This window comes from Nelusetta ayraudi, unplaced genomic scaffold (assembly GCF_046127955.1).
Source record: "Nelusetta ayraudi isolate G7.1 ecotype Tasmania unplaced genomic scaffold, CSIRO-AGI_Nayr_v1 ptg000005l, whole genome shotgun sequence".
Taxonomy (NCBI): Eukaryota; Metazoa; Chordata; class Actinopteri; order Tetraodontiformes; family Monacanthidae; genus Nelusetta; species Nelusetta ayraudi.
In genome coordinates, this window is record NW_027466055.1 from 3,200,931 (window position 1) to 3,216,589 (window position 15,659).

General features: G+C 41.6%; 1 protein-coding gene across 1 annotated transcript; it reads left to right on the forward strand.

Annotated features, from left to right (window-relative positions):
* The first annotated feature begins 253 nt into the window (after positions 1–253).
* Positions 254–15,305, forward strand: LOC142903561 (DNA-binding protein RFX7-like). Its single transcript, XM_076049275.1, has 9 exons — positions 254–918; positions 3,093–3,126; positions 5,740–5,825; positions 5,992–6,114; positions 7,088–7,204; positions 7,999–8,083; positions 8,187–8,394; positions 9,106–9,386; positions 9,779–15,305. Exons 1-9 carry the CDS (start codon positions 770–772, stop codon positions 12,977–12,979), a joined length of 4,284 nt encoding a protein of 1,427 aa, XP_075905390.1. The 5' UTR covers positions 254–769; the 3' UTR covers positions 12,980–15,305.
* Positions 15,306–15,659: the final 354 nt, after the last annotated feature.

Sequence of the window (15,659 nt, forward strand, 5' to 3'; positions counted from 1 at the left end):
AGACTGTGAGTTAACCTGAATTGCATTTCTATGTGGGAGGAAGCCTGAGTACACGAATATATCCTAGATACAATGCAGTGATAGCACTAATGACACTAATACGTGTAAATACAAATAGGTCAACGACCTAAAACTCCAACCTTTAATACATCCTAAATACAACGTATGACTTAAACAAAAAAACAACAAAAAAACCAACAAAAAACCCAACATAATATAATAGTTTATTTTTCGTGAATGTAAACTGATAGACTCCAACATGCATGAACGATTGAACCGATAATATCGGCTATCGCCTATTTACGTTCACAGTGAGGCGGTGGTTGCGCGTATTGTGTCTGCATGTTGTTTTTAATAGTCGGTATCTCCAGAGCGCATGCGCATGGCCAGCAGCTACTACTAACCGTGCACATGCACAGAAATCCCATAACGTGAGGGGCACCGTGGAACCACGGGGACTGACCAAAATTGCTCCCCAGCGGCTTGTTTACTCTCGGCACCTGCCTTTATTCACCTCCGTGCAACCGCCGGCGACCACCGGCGGCTTGTCGTTTTGTTAGCCGCGCAACATCGATTCTCAGCCGAGCGTTTTTTGGGGGGGATTTAAAGCCGGGGGATGTCGGAGGAGGACTGGGTGGCAATAACAACAACAGGGCGCGCTGCTGTCCCGCTAGCATCGCCCCGTCCTCAGCTCCATGTTGCCTAACTCCGGACCGGACAGTGAGCCTACTGTTCAGTCCAGTCCCGTCCGGTCCCGAGTTGCCCCGTGATGGACGAGGAGGACCCCCAGCAGCAGCAGCAGCAGCCGCAGCAGCAGCAGCAGACGGACCGTGGGGAGCGCAGTGTGTCCGGCCTGCTGCCCGGGTTGCAGGGCGCTGAGGCCGGTGCTCTGCAGCTCAGGATCAAGAACTCCATCTGGTGAGGAGGTGTTCACTCAGGCTGCTGATGCTCCACAGGGCGTTTCATTGATGGGATGGTCAAATGTGTTTTTTTGCTTTTGTTTTTATATCGTGTTAAATTGGAGGGGGGGAAAGCAAAACTTTTTTTTGTTGGAAAATGTGTTACAGATTACCTATTTTTACGCATCTAATTCAGTAATCTGCAAACGTAATTTCAAAAGAAAAAAAATGGGCAGAAGGCCCACAATCTAGCTGATGCTTTTGGTATAAATATGCAAACAAATGTTTCGGCATTAAGTTGATATGTGGTAGTTCAATAAATGGCAGAGATGCAACCGTAGTTACATTCATTTCTAAGAATTTAACGTAGTAATTATTTTCTGCATTTCAGTAGCCATATGGTGAGCCTTCCAGGATTAAACAGCTTGTTGCTTCTTCCATGTTTATCTAATGTTAAACACAACGTTCAAGCTTGCATCAGCCTAATAACCTTAATAAAACCAGTATCACATATATGACAGCTTCATGCAAGCTTCAAGCGAGGTTTAAGCTCCAAATAGCTTTATATATCCTTTATATAAATTTGATGGAGTACCGCTAAACAATTAATTACCAGACAAGGTAATAATATACAATAGACAATAAATGAAATCACCGTAATCCATAGTAATAATTCATATCATTCTGTTATTATTAACTATTGAAAGTTGATTAAATTCACATATTTGTCTGCTTGCACAAATGGTGGACTTCTACAAAAAGTTAATGGCCACTTTTACTTAAAGTGAAGGCCAGTCCTCTCAAGTTCATGATCTATTTGCTTCCCCTGCAGCCACTGTGTCCATTTAGTTTTTTTAATCTATTGTGCAATAAACATACATTCATTGATGATTGATTTGAATGTATGCAACTATAAACAATCTATTGTAGCTCTTAAAATATTATTTTAAAAGTTGCAGCTTCAGGCCCTCTCTCTGGCTGGTTCACTAAATAAGTATTATTAAGTGTTGACATAGTTTTACAAAACAATTTGAGTTTGGTAAAATGACAGAAAAAGATACCATTTACAACAACAGAAAGTGATAAATGTGGAGGAATGCATTACCATCAACACTGGTTATAACATTTGCCAGCTTTGTGGCTCAGGTTGTTACAGAAACACGCCACCGTTGTTGTTTACCAGCATCTACTGTAATGTCCCTTAAATCTTGAACCCGTCACTGGGGCGTAGGAAAGACTTTTGGCACAGCTTGTGGAACCTTGGTGAGGGCCCTAAACTGTCCTGAGGGTAGAGTATGATTTACCTCCAACCACCCAATCAGATCGCCCCAAAGGCTTCCTTATATCAGCTCTTTATTCCCTTTTCTAATCTAAGTCTAAGGTGCTGTTCAGTGTACCTGCTAAATCTGCCTCACAAACAGCTTAATGACGGCCTTTCATTACCGGGTAATCGTTGGCCACCCAGTAACAGTAAATTAAAGTGAACTGTTCTTGTCATAGCTTAAAGCTTCCCCCTGATTCCGGCCAGCTCAGTATTGCGGACTAAGAGTCTTTAAGTGAGACTTAACCTTCTGTCTCACAGTAAACAACAACCTGACCTGTTTGCAGATTAGGAATTAGACTTGAAGAAGTTTGTCATGTATGTGGTTGGACTTTGAGTGTCGTGTCATTGTTAAAAGTCTGTACAGAGCTTCAAGAGTTGTTTGCTGGAAACGACTGGTACACAAGCATTATTAATTTGTAAAGCTTACTGAGTATATGTTAGTACAGAGAACACGTCTGTCTTTCAGACTCTGGCGATACATTTTAGGATCAGTTGAGATCAGAGAATATAAGTTTTAGCTTTTTTTTTATTTTTTATCTTAGTATAGATTAAACAAAAACCTTCACTGATTTCGTATTTGTCTTTAATCAGATTTGCCCAAAAAAGATTACATTTAAATTGGATGACACAGACATGCAGTGGATTTGGCTGCATAAACTGTTTTTTGACAGAGACAAAGTTACCACAGTTACTGCCCTCTCTACATATGACAACATGTGTTCTGGTGTTGGGATACATGACGTGGGAGATGCTGGAGGGAGAGCCGTCTCATACCAAACATTCCTGTGCTTTATAAATAAATACACTTTAGACACAAGTGCTCATGTTACACAAGCTTCATACTAATTTATTCTGCGTCTATTTTCCAGCAAATCTGTCCAGTCTAAAGTGGAAAACATTCTGGTGAGTGTTTTTGCCTTCTTTTTTTAAAACCAACAAACTAACAGTGAACTAAGTCTTGCATGCTTTGCATATGATTAATCTTCCCAGCTTAGAAAAGTGTTGGCACAAAAAGCCAAAAGACAGTTCCATAATTGACCAGAAAAAAACTGAAAAGGCTTTCTTTCTGTAGTTGCTCTCTCTGACTAACCTACAGGGGGCGCACTCTTTGTTATCTCAACTCTGACAATTGCTGTAGGCCATGAACCACCAACAACATTAATGACTATTTAATTATTTATTAATTCATTCATTGTCATAGTAGCCGCATTGACAAAACAGCACAGTTGGTCCTGAGATTTCAAATCTGAAATCTGGCACATCCATCTTGAAGAGCACTGAATGATTTTCATTCGCTCCAAGTATTTAACGACCAATCAGTGTCTTTCTATTTGTGTCAAAAGCAGGAAATGACTACTGTAAGATGCCTGTGAAAGCATTAGAAGTAAGAGGAAGAGGCAATGGCAGACAGTAAATAATAGCTGCTGCTAATGTGATAATAGATGGAGCAGTTGCCGCAGTTTTATCAGAGCGGATCAACTGGATGGCTTGGTTGTTTTAAAGGAAAATCAGTGAACAGGTGTTGAAATGAAAGGTGTTTTCTCTTTACCTCTGACTGGCCGCAGCAACAGTTTTACACAGTATCGACTTGGGGGGGGGTCTAGTGTAACCCTTCAAACCAGTCAGAAGCCTCAAGCTGTATGAATGTGACAAATAGAAGTGTTGTTCTCTCATCTACCAAAGTGTTTTGCATGGGCCCTTTTCTCAAATGCTTAGATGGACTGATAAAGAAAGAAGCAGTTGTGTAATTCGCCATTTGTCATAGTTCACCAGCACACTTCTCAGTGGGGTTTAAATGCAAGCAGGGGGAAAACATTTGCTTGATGGAACTGAATAAAAAAAGGATCAAACTTGAGCTGCATATAAAGTGCAAAGAAAGGCCTGAAGACAACCCTGTGCGTGCGTTTGCACACTAACCATTGTTTAAAGGTGGGGTGAGCTGGAGCTGGAGCGCAACTCGCAGGGCCAAGCCAACAGCAGAGTAGCATATAGACTGTGACAGCCCAAGTCAGCAGGCAGTGACTCACTGAAAAGGCAAACAACGTCCTCTGAACGTGACTGGGCCAGGTTGTGAGGGGACTGTTTTTGAATGGGTGCCTGGTTTTAAAGTTTGGCGGCGGCGTCCGTGTAGTCCGGTCTGACGAGTTCAGCGACAGACCAAGGAATGTTTATTCTTAGGAGTCAGTTGAGAGAATGACTCTATATACAATAGAATGTAGCAGTGGAGACATGTGACTGCAGTGTGTGCGGGTATGTTTTCAAGTCCTCTTACTGCGCTGAGTGAGTGTTGTCCTGAGACAAGAGTGCACAGCAGATTCCATTTCACCTTACAGACTCTGACTGTCTGTCTGCAGCCATTTATACTGTGTCCCTCACTTGCTTGTGCGGCTCAACTGTGCACTTGTGTGCCGACAGAATGTTTATTTCTTCATTTATATCAGTGTTTTTCCAGATCCTAGTAATATCATTGATATTTTAGCTTTTTTTGAATGGACCACGTATTATTTGCCATTTAATCTCTAGTCCATTCGTTCTTTAACACCTTTTAACATTTTCTCACTACTCTCCAGGATGTTGTCTCAGTTTCTCACAGTGGGATTTAAAACTCAGTGGGGTAAAACGATGGAGGTTGATGCAATAGAAAAAGAAGCACTGTCAGTGTGCACAAATAATATAATTTGTTCTTCACCCTCTAATCCTCACCGTTTTGCTTTCTAACTTCAGTTCCTTACATATGTTGAAAACTTGTAGTCATCAGCACTAGCAGGCTGATAAAGTGACAATTTAAAAGGCATTTATCATTTATTCCAAGGTGTGAAAACATTTGTCAAGAACTGTTTTATATACCTGTCTGTATTGTTCCATAAAAATCTGGTGTTAATTATTTCTTTAACATTTTTACATTTACAAGTGAAATAATTTCCATTGACTACACTACAGTCATTGAACTCTGCCTTATAGCGACGCGACGCAGCACAAGCTCTTGTCTGCTGCCGCCAAAGCAGCAGAATTTAAACTGCGCCGTTTTCACGCTCTCATGTTTCTTTTTCCCTTTGAAGAGTTCAAAGTGCGACAGAGGATCAGTTTGTACAGTCGAGAACTATGTGTGCGGAGCAGGAATGATAAATGACCTTGTCAAAACATTTTTGCATAGACCGTTAGAAATATTGTGTGTATATTTTGTTCACATTTTAAAGTATAGTTTTATAGCATATAGGCAGCCCAGCAGACTCGTGGTAAAGATGTTTCAGTGACTAGTAACAAAAAAACAAACAAAAAAAAAAAGCCAAACATAAATTATCCATCACTACTTGTCAGCTTGTACTTTTGTCTAAACTTACATTTTTTTGAACTGTGGAAGGAAAGGATGAATGAATATATTTACTATTTGTTTCCAGTCACCACGCTCATCATGTTCTCTTGGGTGTAAAATCACAGCTTTTGGTTTTGTATCCTACTTTGTGCTACAAAAGCAAATATTAAACCTTTACTTCTCCCTTTGTTCCCTCCTTACAGCAAGATGTGGACAAGTTCTCAGACGTTGAAAAACTCTACCTCTACCTTAAGTTACCGTCTGGCTCCAGCAATAATGCTGATAAAAGGTGAGCACCCACCCAGCTGCCTCACGGCATGTACACAACATTAGAGATTGTTTATAGTATAAGACGGGTAAAGAGGGAGACAGTCATTGAAATTAATGTCTGAGTTGCTTTAAAAATGTTTTTACATCGTGTGTCAATTAATCAGTTTTCTGTGTGTTTGGCTCAGTGACCAGAGTGCCCTGTCATCCAGCCGCACGCAGCAGATGCATGCTTTTGGCTGGATCAACAGTCATCTAGAGGAATACCCAGAGACGTCTCTTCCAAAGCAAGAAGTCTATGATGAATACAAGTAGGTACAAACGCACAAACAGTCGTCAGATCCTGGTTACATACATTTAAAAGGATCACATTTGGCTGTTGTTCAGACTTTCTCCATTAGTGTTCAGCTAAATGCATTAAAAAAAGAAGTGGACTGGAGAACAGTTTGGATTTGATCCCACAAATTGAATATTGATCACTGCTGTTGTGTGTTTGATAACAGCAACAGATGTTTGAGATTATTTCTCTTTGAGATTGCGACCCGCCAAAGCATCAGTATAAATAGACACCACAGCCATTGGGATCACGGAGAGCGGCATGTGTCGGTAATATTAGAATGGAAAGTCTGAGGTGGCCATTGAAACGCTCTGACTGTGTTATGTAACTGTCTTTTTAACTCCACCAGATCAGAAATACAGTGCCCTCCAGAAAGATTGGCGCCTTTAGGGTAGACAGGTGAACAGGAGTTTGAGCCGGTCTCGCATCAGAACCACCACAGTCAAAATCCATCATGCCGTTGATTTCAATGTTTATTGGAGCAGATCTGAGACTTGCATTGTTGTTCTGTTTTCATGCTTTTACTCACTTGGTCTCTATCTTCATTTTATTTGTAAGCTTTTGTACTGGCATATATCCTACATGTCTTGAACATGAAACTGAAATCTGCAACTCGTTGCAAATGGTAATTCAAAAGGCAACATTTTACTTTAAATATGGTAAGATTCCTGGTTTGAAGATTTGGCTTAAGCATTAAAAATGCTACGGTAAATCCAGTAACACTGACTCTGTTCATTCCTCTACCTGTTGGTTCTCCACTGACTTTGACTGAGATTAAACATGTATCCTTTTTAATTTAAGAATATTTATAGATTGTAAGAGCAGTATTAATGCAGCATTATCCAAACATTAAAAAAAAAAACGCAATCAAAATATCCCTGTAGTCTGAAGAAATGGACATAAATGACACTACCTACATATGTTGATGACATGTATTTGTCTTTCAGGAGCTTTTGTGACAATCTGAACTACCACCCACTCAGTGCCGCCGACTTTGGAAAAATGATGAAAAATGTCTTCCCCAACATGAAGGCGCGACGACTTGGCATGAGGGGAAAATCTAAATATCCTTGACTGGAATGGATTGTAGCTGGCTGGCCTGTGTCTCTGGTCTCAAAACACCTGCTGTTGCAGTTCATACGCTCTCTAAAAATAGATGTGAAATGAAATGAAGTCCCCTTCCCTGCAGAAGCATAATACTGAGGGGTCTACAAGGGAAGCAACTGTAAATCTGACCTTTCTAACGTTGTAAAAATGTCCCTTTATCGTCATGGTCTCGAGTAATAATGTTTTTTGTTTGTTTGTTTGTTTGTTTGTTTTTTAATCTATTGGTTTATTATCGATCCAACTATCCAACTTTGAAAGGGAGTTCATTTTTAGCTCATGCTTTAATATCTCCAAAAGAAATGTGTAGAAAAATAAAAAAAGAAAGAAAGAAATTAATAAATGTAATTATTCCCAGCCACATTGTTAAACTGGGGAAAAATTATCAGGATTCTACATTTATTCAAAAATTCCCATTCATCATGTATTGAGGGATGCATCGCTGGCTCATCAGAAATTGAGGATTCACTGTGAAAAAAGTAAAGGAATTCTCGAAATACAAATAGTCCCATGCTACAGTCCCCCTGACCAGATTTATCTTCTGCCACGTGCTCGACCAAATATCTCTGAAAACTATTAACAAGTGGAAACCAAATCCTTTAGCAGGGCTGGATTGAAATAAGTTTGACAGTTATTATTCGGCTAGTTAGTCCTGTCTGTTTTTTCTTACTCCAAAGTATATTTTACATTCATGATGTTAGGATAAAATGGTTGGGTGAACACCAGATTTGTTTTTGCCTTAACTCTGTCTAACGTACTGCTACAGTGGTCTAAGGAAGAGACCTTTTGTTCACATGCCATCGCTGCCCACTTTGGATCTCCATAAAACAGCAGAAGGAGTAAGAATCGATCCTCTTGAAATTCAGAAGCTGTCTTTGTCACTTTCCTACTCCGAGTTGTGTCACTAAAATGAAGAAAACCCCTCTTCTGTCCCCGCAGCAGAGTGACGTCACTGAATCTGTCGGCCAGCTGGGCAGTATTAAGGAGGATGTTCGCTTTGCAGCCTGTGACCTGGTGTGTGAGTGGGCTCAAAAAGTGCTGAAACGGCAGTTTGATGCTGTGGAAGACTTGGCCCGCTTCCTGATCGACAGCCATTATATCAGCAACAAGTCACTGGCAGCTCTCACCATCTCGACCGGCACTGCAACAGGTACATAGTTCCTCTCACACCCAACATCAAAGTCGGCCCAGCAGCGGCATCTAGTGGCAGCTGAATGTTACTGCGTCCCATTTCTTTTTTTTTCTTCCAGAGTGAAAACTTTTGACAGATCCTCTTGTTGACAGACACAAAGCAATTATTAATAGTTTAAGAAATACATGAAAGAGTTTCTGTTTCAAATGGTGTTTATTTCATCAGAATTTTGTCTTATTTACTTTCTGTCGTTATTTTATTTCTTTGATTTGTGGTAATTTGAACAAACGATAATATTGATTAGTATCAGTCAGACGTGTACTTTATACGTTTTATTTATGCACTGACTGATTACTACTGTGAATTGATATTTTAAATTGCACTCTTGATTATCCCATATTAAGCAATGTATATTTTTACTGAACAAGATGGGTGGAAAATAGCATATTTAGCCTCTTATTCCTGCTAAAACTGATGTTTTAGTGGAACTTCCTCATGTTTGGAAGGAGAATGAAACAAGATGCTGCAACTTGGTGTCTCAGAGGGTGGAACAGACATCTGGCTAGGGGTGTTGTCACTAACCTGAGAGGGGTATCAGTGCACTTTGTGACATCGCAAAGAGATTTCCAGGACTGCATTATTTAGCACACACTTAAGAGCCACTGGAGAAGTGGGTTACGCATACACTGTTGCGTCGTCACAGACTGTATCCTTGTGTCTGTTTATTAGAAAACAACCCTCCACAGTCAGTCTCAGCATTTGTCCCAGCTACCGAGGCTCACTCCTTCCTGCCTCATGGGACCACCATCTCCTCACCCTCCGTTGACGCCAAGCAGCAGCTCCAGAGGAAGATTCAGAGGAAACAGCAGGAGCAGAAGCTTCACTCTCCGTCACCTGGGGAGGGACAAGGCAGGAGGGCAGACGACTGTGGGCCTTGTGCCAGTCCTCCTCCTCCGTCACCTCAGCCAACTATCGGCATCATGGTTGCTGCAGTTCCAAGCCCCATTACAGTAAGAAATAATCCTTAATCAACACTGCACCAACCAGTTAAGATATTCATTTATTTCTGTAAATGACTGATGTGTGTAAAAACTCAAGTGATTTGGGACATTTGACTTTATTTTGCAAGTTCAGTAGTACCCTAAAACTCTTACAAGGTTTTTGAAAATGTATTTAAGAACAGTGAAATGAACCTAACAGAATTACTCATATGTAGATATTTGGTCATTAATGCACATGATGCAATGGAGATTTCAATTGTAATGCACACTTTTATAGACAATACTTTTATTTTTATTTATTATATATATTATTGTTATTTTATTTATCTGGGAACAACCGATTGACTGGATTTGTAATATACAAGTCATGTTTTTTTACACCCCTCTCTGTCTTTGTGCAGGTACAGCGAAGCGGCCAGCTGATTTCCCATAGTCCAGTGGGTGTGGTGGAAAACAAAGTTCTGCCTATTAACTTCCACATGCTGACACAACCTGTTCAGGCAGTGAAACAGAAGCCTCAGGTCCAGCAAAGTATTCTAGCCAGTGCTGCATCGGAACGCACTGCTCGACAGCGCTATGCCCAAATCCTCCCCAAGCCTTTGACCACCACCGCCATCACGTTGAACTCGCCCTCCACCATGATTATTGCCAACAGCCCCATTAAGACCGTGATGACGACTTGCCATGTCAGTCCAGTAAGTTTAGTTAAGATGACAGCCATACCGCTGACACCCAACAGTAGCACCACCACCACTTCTCTCACTAATGCGGCCGTGCAGTCAGTGTCCCCAGGCATCAGCAGTTTGATGGTTACTGAAGGAATCAACAACAACCAAATGAGGACCCCCGCCGTAGCCCCACCTTTCGCCACGATGGTCAGGCCAAGCCAGGCTGTGGACCAACATACAATTGATGTTGAGATGGAAATAGAAGCCATACATGAAAACAGTCAAGTGCAAAATCAGATCAGTCCTGTTTTGCTTCAAGAAGCGATGTCAAACAGGGCAGGAGGGTGTGTGCAAAGGGCTGCCAGCGTGCCCATACTCCAATCTCGAGAATTCCTGACTTTGCAGGAATTCTCCAGCACTAACTACAATGCAACTGCCTCATCAAACACTGTGGCAGCGGTCAAAACCGGCAATACTAGCGCTCCCAGGACAAGCAATTTGCACTTATCTCCTTTGACTCAGAATAGCAATGCTCTGTCTTTGCTCGGAACCAAGACACCACCTTTGCTTCAGGAAAGAAGTAGTTTAACACCAAAAGTAGGATTCTTGTCAACTCAGAGCCTCAGGAAGCGCTCGGGGCAAAGTCCAGACCTTTCAACTGTGAAGAGAGTTTTTATGCCTCAACAGGCAGCAGAGGGTGCTGCTGTTCCTGGTTATGGGTTCAGAAACACAGGCAGCAACCCACCCCGGCTCGGTGCTCCAGCTCGGCCTGAGAGTGCACCAGTGTCCAGAGAGGTAGAGATGAGAATGATCTCTGCCTCGGCCAGTTATGGCCAAACACTTTACACCTCATCTGTCAGAGCCAGTGGCTTCTGCTCTGTTGCCAAAACACAGAGCTCAATGCAGAGGAAAAACACTTCCACTGTTATGGAAACTGGCTCCTCTGTCAGTCGCCCATTACTACAGCAACAGTGTGCCCACACAATGGACATACCTAATAACCCAGTCCTCCAAAAACAACCATCTGAAGGTGATTCTTTGAGTTCAAACTCGGCCACACACAATATCGAAGTAGCTGACCAGCGAAGGTACACGCAGTCCAACACCCCTAATGAGCATTATTTCAATCAAGCTCCATTGTTGAGTCAGCTCCCCGAACAGACAGACGCAGAATATTTTCCCTTTGATGATGATGTCACCCAGGATAGCATTGTGGAGGAGCTGGTGCAGATGGAAGAACAAATGAAATTGAACAACCTGCAGCAGTACGGACACTGTGTGACGCCGCAAAGCCTACATTCTATGATGCCGGATAACATGGTGGCATCAAATCAGGCCATGGCCATGTCCTACCATGTTGCAAACACTCATAGCAACCCCATCCAAACTCCAACACCAACGCCCACACCCACTCCCACTCCCACCCCCACATCTGAGATGGTGGGCGGAGCCAGGGGAATAATGGGAGAGAGCCCCTGCATCTCCTCCACGACCCCAGTGGACAATGCGCTGGGAATCAGTCGTCACACCCCCGTTGGTACTCCGCACTCCAACTGCAGCAGCAATGTGCCTCCGAGTCCAGTGGAGTGCAGAAACCCATTTGCATTTACACCCATCAACTCTAGCGTCACCGGCCTTCACGACGGCAGCACTGTTTCCAGCAGTCCAGTCAAACCCATGCAGAGGCCAATGGCCACGCACCCCGACAAGACCAGACTGGAGTGGATTAATAACAGCTACAACAGTAGCGGCGGGAGCCTGAACAAGTCCAACAGTGGGGCTGGAATCCTCCCCAGCTATCAAAGCCTGATTGGGAACCATTTTCAAAAGCCGCACGCCTTCGCTGTCCCTCATGCACGGCATCACGAGAACCACTTTGGCCGCTTGACCCCCATCTCGCCCGTGCAGCAGCAGGTAGCAGGCATGGCCAGCATGAACAAGCAGGAGGGATTTGCGGTGCCCGCCCCTCTTGATAACAAAGGCAACGTAACCGCTTCTCCAACCTCACGATGTCGCAGCGTCAGCCCTGCCGTACACCAGAGGAATCTCAGCGGGAACGCGGGAAGCCTGTCGCACGTCTCTCGTTCAGTGGTGTCTCCCTTTAATTCACCCACTGCCCCTGAGCTGTTGAGCATCTTTGCAAACAGCCAGCCAAATGTCGGGATGAGCAGCATGGCTCAGAGGAGCCACTCTGTGCCGCTGAACATCATGATGCAAACTGAGGTGTCACCCACACAGGCCCAGCAGTGCTCCAGTGAAGGCATCGCCAACGTCCTTCTGAGCAAGCTAGACGGGAACATCATGCAGGGTCTGGGCGTCAATAACTTACCTTCCAGCTACACCGCACGCATGAACCTCACCCAAATCCTTGAGTCCGACACCAGCCTTTGTTGCAGTGACAGCCAGCTGAACATGATGACCTCTGACTCCAGCGGCTCATGCAAGATGCAAGGGGCAAATTATGAGAGAGAAATTGCTATAAATGAACAGACTATGGCCTCAACAGGAGGGAGCCCATCACTTTTAGCCTCTGGACTGCAGCATCCACTCCACAGCCACCCAAGCTTGTTATCTTTGAGCTCAATGCAGCATCAGCAACTGGATTTTAGCAGCACTGTGAAGGATCTCCTGATGGACAACAATCTCACCGGTGGCAACCCCCTTGCCCAGTCAGGGCTCAGTGCAGGTGGGACAGATGTCCCCTGTGGGATCAGAATGAAATCAGAGCTTCCCAGTAGCATGGGTGACCTGAATGCTCTGGACACAAATCTTCTGTTTGACCCCAGTCAGCAGCAGGTGCAGTATCAAAATTCTGCAGCACAGGAATTGGTGAATGATCCGCTGTTTCAGCAAATCACCAACGAGGTGACTCATTCAGGAGGACTCGACTGGCTTGAAAGTAAGGATCATCCAACTGTTGGATTAATGGGTTGAAATGAGAGCGACAGCAGCATGGGTTAAACTGTAGCTTTGTGTTTTGTTGTGTTGTATTATATGGCATTTTAACACGGGAATCGTCAAGGGTTTCTTGTTCAAGTGCCAGGTTGATCTGTAGGGGTGGTGCATTGTTCTGAAATAAATGCTGGTCATTTATCTTTATAATCAGAGAGCACTGCACCACATTGCAGCAAATAATCTGAGATTATTGACCAAAAAAATTGAATTCAAAATTCAAAATTACATTGATAAGGTTTGTTTGAAAATTGTAAAGAACTATGGAAGTAACTAAATAGCAATTTTAATTTTAATTTAAAGAAAAGACTTTATGAATAAGTTAATAGTTAATTGTGTATAAATTCTGCAAGCACTGTCCATATGAAGCATAATATCTGTTACTAACAAAGCATTTGCATGCAATATACAAAGTACCCAAACCAAGATATCGAAGTATTACAAGTTATCTTTGTGGATGAAGACATTTTGTCTTGTGTGAATGGTTTGTCGAGAAGACGATGTAAGAAACAAGGCATTTTAAAAGAATGCAGCTGATTTTGAAGTGAACAAAATGATTACATTTTATTTTCCCATTTGAATTTATTTGAAATAATCTAACAACTTCATTTTTAAAAAGTCAAATTTTAAAAGCTAATAAAAACCTTCACGTATCTACGTTAGCAGACTACCAAAACGTGCAATTAACTGTTGGTCGAGTAACAATTAAAAACAATCTCACTGTGCTGTGTCAACTGACATGTTATATAGGTTTGAAAAAATGTTATCACATGATACCTCATGATGTAGAAAAAAAACAGTATTAAGGATTAAATTTGCATCCCCAATATGTGTTTTGTATATTAAAATATAATGCACTACATGTAAAACAACCAACCAGTGGTTCTAATACATTTATTGCCAACCCTTCAGTAAACTAGGATGACCTCTGTCCTGCTATGGTGCCATAAAATAGCTTTAATTACGAGGCCATATGTTTATGGTTGGATGCAGGTTGTGTGATACAGAGCTTTATACTGAGCTAAACTACTGGTAGGAAAACAAGAGCCATGTAAAAAGCTGCCTCTGTGGATAAGGCAGTGTGCACTTTTATAAAATGAAGAAAAGATGCATTGTGGGATTATAAAATATAGCAACAATCTTTGGCACTTAAAAAACAATATACCTGTGTGTATACTTAACCAAGTTTCCGAAAGATTTCTTTTTTTATATAAAAGTGAGGAAATTGACTTTATGTAACGCTCATGTTGCACTGACAATCTGTAATAGCTGTTTTCTTTTTTTTGTTGTTGTTGTTGTTTTTTTTTTACATAAATACGCTGTGTTTGGCTTGACTACTGCATCCATCCTGAGGTATAACAACCAATCAACTGTGGGTTCTGGGCTGTATCATGGGCCACAAATGAGCCTTATTTCTATGCCAAAGATTTAAAACTTAACCTATAACAATATGCACTAATAAGATTTGGGGTGTTGAATTTGTCTATTACATGTGATGCATATGGCAAATAATTCATCATTATGCAAAATGAAACGGGGATTAAGTGCAAAACCTTTGCAGAATAGGAAATGGTGTCTTTTAAAAAATATTTACATCAGGACAATGTTACGGATAATTTACTTGCTTACTATGCTTTTATATATTCACACACTTTTTAGTAAAGGCAAAAACACTGTATTTGTGAACTGTGTCACTGTGTTAGCATTAGATCCCTAGGTGTGTTTGTTGTTCACACTAACGTTATCTGTTGTACAGGCTGGATGTGTCTTTTGTTGTCCAACTGTGTTTTTCTTTTTTTATTTATTTAGAGTGCGTCATTTGCACTGAGTTACCTTGCAAACCACATGACCCCGGGCAACAATCTGACTTGCACTGTTTTGTTGCATACTTTCAATGTAACTGTACATTATCATTTCTGTCGGATGCAGATGGTTAACAGTTAAATAGAATAGTTCTATTTGAAGTAGCCGTTAAAGGAAATTAACAAGTGGAGCTACTCTGCAAACCCTTTTCATTCACAACATCATGTTTAGTTTTTCAATTTCAGTTTAGATGTTTTTGGTGTATTTGAAACCATTTTCATTTATTCAACTATATAACTCAAATTTGCATTTTCTGAATACTTAACCCTTCCTCTTGTTCAAAGTGGCTCAGAGCTGTAGAACTGCCCTCAACTATTTCTGTGTGTGCTGTGATCAGTCTACAGGGGATTTTTTTGCATTTTAGCAAGTGCTTTTATACGCAAAAGTGCTTGTTAATACTGTTTTTTAAAACTTTTTAAAATAAATAAACATTTTGAATTATGAACGAGTCATGGAGAAAGTGTCTTATTTTACTTAAAACAGAAAAGCCTTGTCAAGGCTGTCTGCTACACAAAGCGATTCTTCAGATTCACAACCCATTACAATGTCAGTCTTGACTGGCCTGCGTCTTCTAAGTATTCAGATGTTATCTGATCTATCTTAATTTAGACATTAGAATAAAAGCTGATTTATAGATTTAAAAAATCTAACACAGCAAATACTATTGTTCACAGTCCAAACTTGCAGTATGTCACAATTTAGGTGTAATGACATAAGGAAACAACAACCTGCAGTGAGACATGTTGCAGTAAACTAAAACCCAACTTCACTAGTGCGGTCTGTGTGTTCTGTGTGTCAA

Bases quoted from the DNA above. Each gene is read 5' to 3' on its own strand.
- LOC142903561 (XM_076049275.1), top strand. From the start codon at position 770: ATGGACGAGGAGGACCCCCAGCAGCAGCAGCAGCAGCCGCAGCAGCAG. The intron at 919-3,092 runs GTGAGGAGGTGT...TCTATTTTCCAG, and splicing joins AGGATCAAGAACTCCATCTG to CAAATCTGTCCAGTCTAAAG. The intron at 6,115-7,087 runs GTAGGTACAAAC...TTTGTCTTTCAG, and splicing joins GAAGTCTATGATGAATACAA to GAGCTTTTGTGACAATCTGA.